The following is a 6,012-nucleotide window of genomic DNA, read 5'->3' on the forward strand; positions in this document are numbered from 1 at the left end:
CAGCTGTAACTGCTACAAACGGTCTCCTGGAATTTAGGAATCTGGTTTATTTTTTATTAATTAAAACAAATAAACACCACAAAAAGTAACTGAATATACATTTTTATGGTGCAGGTGGTGACAGTTTTGTATCCAGGTCACAAGACAGTTTTAGAGCTCAAATAATGAAAAAGAATGAAGAATATGTAACGGATTTTTATTAGCTTTGTGTAGTAATATGAGGAAGGTTACAGTTTTCCACAGATCTGATGTTTTTGTCTTGTCTTTAACTTTAGTTTTAATAGAAAAAATAGTGTGGAATCTATTTATTCAGCATCAAACACTACTCAACCCCTTTTATAGTCACGCTTTCTATTTGCTTTTCAATTTTTCTGCTTAAATATTTTGGCAAAATGAGAGGAAAAGTCTCAGATGGTAACCGGTCATAATTGTTAAAAGATTGAGTTTTGTCCCTGAAAAAACTCCAATAAAAATGTATTAATTTTAATGTTCTATTCATTATTTCACTGCTTTCTTTGAGCATCTCATTTCATACACAGTTTGGAAGCATATTTTACTTTTGCTAAATATTATATGCAACATTCTGAGTCTAAACATTGATCTGTTTTCTATTTTTTTATGTAATTGAGAGTCAATAATCCATTTTTTTGTCGTTTAGAAGCTGTAGTTGGTTAAAAATGGATGCCTGGTTCATATGTAGAATTCCAAATCAAAATGTTCTGGTGATTATACACAATATTTCAGGCAAAAAATGGTAAAAGTGCTTCAAAAAGATCTCATCTTCACCAGAAAAGTCACAAATTTTGTAGTTGTTATTTTTAGACAGTTTCTTTACATTGATTCTGATTTCTTTAAGCATCTGAGCTCTTATGGATGCCGACTGAAGATTTTAAATTGGGTATTTATGCACCAAAATGGGATTTTTGCTTCATGGTTTTATGTGAGACTGAGAACTTGTTGTAAATCTGTGTGTTGCAAGTCTTTTTTGCCGTCTGTGATTCATTTAACATCCAAACTGTTGGCTGCAGGACTCCAAGGCGTACTACAGCATCCTGAACCAGGTGGCACCCAAAGGAGATGAGGAGGGAATCCCCCCCATCGCCATCGACATGTCAGGAATCAGGGTGAGAAAGAACCTGAAGGTTTAAAGGAATAGTTGCAGAAAATTCTCCTTTAACCATGTCAGTCTATTAAATGATCTCATGAGTGTTTGTGGCTGAAAATACAAACGATTATTTAACCCTCGTGTCGTCCTGCGGGTCAAACTTGACCCGGTTTAAAGTCTGAAAAGGTGCAGAAAAAAATATATTTTCACAGTGAAACTTCTGATGTCCACATTTTCAACATTTTTGGGAAATCTTTGAACATTTTTTGGTGGAAAAAAAGAAATGTTAAAAATGTTTCTTAAGAACATTCACATAAAAATAAACCAAAATCCAGCGAATTTTGCTGGATTTTGGTTTATTTTTATGTGAATGTTCTTCAAGAAAATATTACAAGTTTAACTGATATATATAAGCACTTTAGATATTTTTAGGATTTTTTTGGGGAAGATTTTTACTCATTTTTTGAAAATATTTACAAAAATCTTCTTTCCAAATTTGGTGGATTATTTTTTAAATAAAGCTTTTAAGGGAAACTTTTAAGAAATTATTGGAATTTTCTTCCTGAAGGTTTTGCAAATTTTCAGATATGTGGGGAATTTTTTTGCTGAATTTTTGGATTTTTTTCAGACAAGGAAACAATATTTTTTGGTGCCTGTAAATGAGGACAACAGGAGGGTTAATTTAGATTATTCGTAGATGGACCGGATGATGTTGTAAACCCCCAAGATTTGAATTCTTTTGACAGAAATTTAAACTGACTCTGATTTTGACTGAATACATGTGTGAATGTGCCAATAAAATAGAGCTGAAATAACATTTATTTAAATTATTGGTTAATATGCAGACTGTTTCTACTATTTCTCTCAATTCTTTGGTTTAAAAACTATTAAAAAATAGCAAAAATATTATATTATGAACACATAATTTACCTCATAAAAATGTTAGAAAGTGAAACAAATGTGAAGATTTTCATTTTGATGTCACATAAAATAAAGAAAAGCAACAAAATATTCACATGTGAGAAGCTGTAATTATAGAAAACTGAGTTGGATAATTAAAGTAAAACCCCTGCTATTTTTTTCTACAATTGTTTAACATAATTTGGTGATTTTTGTCTAAAACTCAAATTGGTAGATAAATTATTTCAACAAGTATCAGAAAATCTTTTGTTTTACAGTTCTGTGGTTACAGTTCTGTGTAATTTGGTGCTTTTTGTGGAAGAAGAGAGTCAACAGGAAAGTTTTGTGAGCTGAGATAAACTCTTCTTTGATTTTCACCCCCTGACTTGGTCTTCGTCCGTCTGCAGGAGAAAGAGGACCTGAAGCGAGCTGAGTGCATGCTGGATCAGGCCGACCGGCTCGGCTGCAGGCAGTTCGTCATGCCGGCAGACGTCGTCCGCGGCAACCCCAAGCTCAACCTGGCCTTCGTTGCCAATCTGTTCAACAAGTACCCGGCTCTGAAGAAGCCGGAGAACCAGGACATCGACTGGAGCTCCATCGAAGGTCAGTTTGTGGGTCTGAGCTGCAGATTCTCCTCCGATCTTCATGTCGCTTCATGTTGAATCTCTGACGTTTGTCTGCAGGTGAAACCAGGGAGGAACGAACCTTTAGGAACTGGATGAACTCGCTGGGAGTCAACCCTCGAGTCAACCACCTCTACGCGTAAGAACTTCTACTGATCATACTGTCCTCTGCAGGTAGCAAGTAGATACTACAGAAGCAGTGACGATAAAACGTTTTCAGACTGAAAAACAGATAAAAAGGCTTGAATGTTTCATTATGTCTCTTTTTAGGCTGATAGAAGCCACAAAATAGGTCAAATCTGCTGTTAACGCATCGCATCTGCATAATTTTAAAGTAAAGCTGTTCTTCAGGACTAGTAGTACTTTACTGCCAGGTCATCCATCAAACCATGCTTTAAGATTTATAATAATTTGAGCTTTCTGTAAATGGGTCTCCAAGGCTTTGAAGTGGAAAAAATGCACCCAGATTTGCACCCAAAATGCCCCAAACTTTCATCTATAGTGTCTAATGCAGCCTCCATGATTCTAAAGTAGCAAAGAGGATGAAAAAAAATGTAGAGAAAACAATAAAAACCATGCAAAAGGCAACATCTGCACCCAAAATGCTGCAAACTTTCATTAATTATTTCTAACACTGCTTCCATAATTCTAAAGTAGCAAAAAGGCAGAAAAAATTGTGGAGAAAATGAAAAAAAATTGCAAAAAAAAAACCAACAAAATTTGCACCCAAAATGCTCCATACTTACTATATAATTCCTATTATATAATTACTATATAATTACTAGAGCTGCCCAGGTAGTACTGGTTTTATGCAAACAGGTCTTAATGCAGGATTTAACTACAAACAAACTTCTGGATATTATTTACAGTCTGCAGATTAGAGAAATCAACTATTTCTATCTAATTACTATCAATATTTACATAGAAATCAACATAACAGTCATTTAATATGTCAAGTCTGTGATTTTAAAGGCAGCTTACAGACTAAAATCACATTAAAATCAGCGAAGTTACCTTAAGCTCCTGTCTAATGTAATTCTTTTGATTAAACCAAAGAACCACGTGTCGCTTCATCAGAGAGCATTTACAGAAAACAACTAGGAACAAATCAATTAAAAGTACCTTCTTTTATTTTCAGCTTGGGCTCGTTCAACTTTTTCAGCAGGTTTCTTCTGATGTAGCGCTGATTTTAGCTTTTAAATACAAAACTTTATTAGATTTTAAGCATTCATTCGTAAATTTGTCATGCATTTGTTCATATTGTGTTGTTTCTGATGGGACAGTACATTTGTGAACGCCGTAAATGATTTTTTAATGATATTTTTGCAAACTACAAGGCCCTATTTCACTGTTTTTATTAGGAAAATGATCCAGTGTTCTTGATTTGGCTCCAAGTCTTCACCAAGTTTCATAAAATGTCTGTAGTTTTTGTAATAATCCTGCTGCCAGACACTGTTACTGAAGCCGGTGTTTCTCCGTAAGTTTGCACGTTTATTAATTATTAGTCAGTCAATGCTGCCATTTTACATTATGTTATATTTAATCATTTCTCTAAAGCAAACTTTGTATTACAGGAAAACGTGTCTTTGCTCCAGTTTGTCACTTCATTTTGTGGTTTAATTTGGACTTAAGAGCATTTTTCTGTCAGTAAACCACTTTTTAAAGAGAAAATACAACCTACACTCTGACATAAAACACGTTAGCATCTAATTGTGGACGTATAAACATAGATAGATTAACAGCACGTTAATATTCTGAGTGTCTGTGTGTTGCAGAGACATCGACGACGCTCTGGTTATCTTCCAGCTGTACGAGAAGATCAAGGTTCCGGTGGACTGGGACCGAGTCAACAAACCTCCCTACCCCAAACTGGGCAGCAACATGAAGAAGGTTCGTTAAAACTCAGCTCACCATGGCAGATAATTAGGGAAAAACATTAAATACTGACAAATAAAAGGCAAATATACAACATTTAAACAATTCTCTGGTGTTTGTAGCACTTTGATGAGGCTGTATGTTTAGAAAGTGTAATAAATTACTTTAATAATTATTAATACGTCATTTAAAATGCATTAGCGATGAGAGTTATAAGCCTTTAATAAGAGGAAAATCCTCCTCTGTTATGACACTCTTCTTTTTTTAAAGTTTCTCTAAATCAGCAGTTTGAAAAATAATTTATAAACAACTCTAACATTTTCAGCTGCAGTTTGATGTATGCTTTAATTTTATATATATTAACATTAATAAGTCATCAAGATTAACTCTGAACCAACAGATGTAAACAAAAAGTCATTCATTCAAATTCAAAAGTCATTCAGCGGAAGAGGCCGTGGTGGGTTTGAAAACCCTCCTCACCGTGGTGGCCACTACAATAACAGGCGTGGCCCCACTGAAAAAGAAAAATGGCTGTGTGCCTACCAGGACCGCATCTTCAAGCTGGAGGACAAAATAGAGGAGATGGAGAAACACATGAGGGAGCTCCAAGAGGAAAACTCTCAACTGCTCAGTCAAGTCCACAGCGATAGCAGAAAGATAAAGAGTCAGGAGGAACATCTGCAGGCCTACAGAGAAATGGAGGCAACCAACAAACGCCTTCAGGACAGCAAGAAAGAGTTGGAAGTAACCAACAAACGCCTCCTGGAGAGTAATAGCGAAATGGCAGTAGTAAACAAACGTATCCTAATGGCCTACAAAGAAATCTAGGCAACCAACCAATGCCTTCAGGACAGTAACAAAGACATGGAGACACCAAATAAATGTCTTCAGGAGAGTAACAGAGAGTTGGAAGAACAAAACAAATGCCTCGAACATACCAATGAAGAAATGGAGGAATCATACAGACGTCTCCTAAAGTCCTACAACGATATCGAGGAAACGAACCAACGTCTTCAGGAGAGTAGTAAAGACATGGAGACAACAAATAAATGTCTTCAGGAGAATAACAGAGAGTTGGAAGAAAAAAACAAATGCTTAGAACATTCCAACGAAGAAATGGAGGAATCATACAGACGTCTCCTAAAGTCCTACAACGATATCGAGGAAACCAACCAACGTCTTCAGGAGAGTAGTAAAGACATGGAGACAAGAAATAAATGTCTTCAGGAGAATAACAGAGAGTTGGAAGAACAAAACAAATGCCTCGAACATACCAATGAAGAAATGGAGGAATCATACAGACGTCTCCTAAAGTCCTACAACGATATCGAGGAAACCAACCAACGTCTTCAGGAGAGTAGTAAAGACATGGAGGCAACACACAAAAGTCTCCAAGAGACTATCAAAAAATTAGAAAAAACAAACGAAGACCTCCAGGAGCAAAGTAATAAAACAGAGATAAGAAACCAAAACCTCCTAGTTTAGTATGTCGTCCAAAATGTGACAAAA

At 35.6% G+C, this 6,012-nt stretch overlaps 1 protein-coding gene across 1 annotated transcript in view; it reads left to right on the forward strand.

Annotated features, from left to right (window-relative positions):
* Positions 1 to 6,012, forward strand: part of lcp1 (lymphocyte cytosolic protein 1 (L-plastin)) — a 28,704-nt gene that overhangs the window by 18,235 nt on the left and 4,457 nt on the right. The window contains exons 9-13 of the mRNA XM_055015562.1: positions 1,029 to 1,124; positions 2,413 to 2,608; positions 2,689 to 2,767; positions 4,404 to 4,524; positions 5,050 to 5,247. Coding sequence (XP_054871537.1) covers positions 1,029 to 1,124; positions 2,413 to 2,608; positions 2,689 to 2,767; positions 4,404 to 4,524; positions 5,050 to 5,247 — 690 coding nt within the window. The remainder of the gene's footprint in view (positions 1 to 1,028; positions 1,125 to 2,412; positions 2,609 to 2,688; positions 2,768 to 4,403; positions 4,525 to 5,049; positions 5,248 to 6,012) is intronic.

This window comes from Amphiprion ocellaris, chromosome 11, assembly GCF_022539595.1.
Source record: "Amphiprion ocellaris isolate individual 3 ecotype Okinawa chromosome 11, ASM2253959v1, whole genome shotgun sequence".
Taxonomy (NCBI): domain Eukaryota; kingdom Metazoa; phylum Chordata; class Actinopteri; family Pomacentridae; genus Amphiprion; species Amphiprion ocellaris.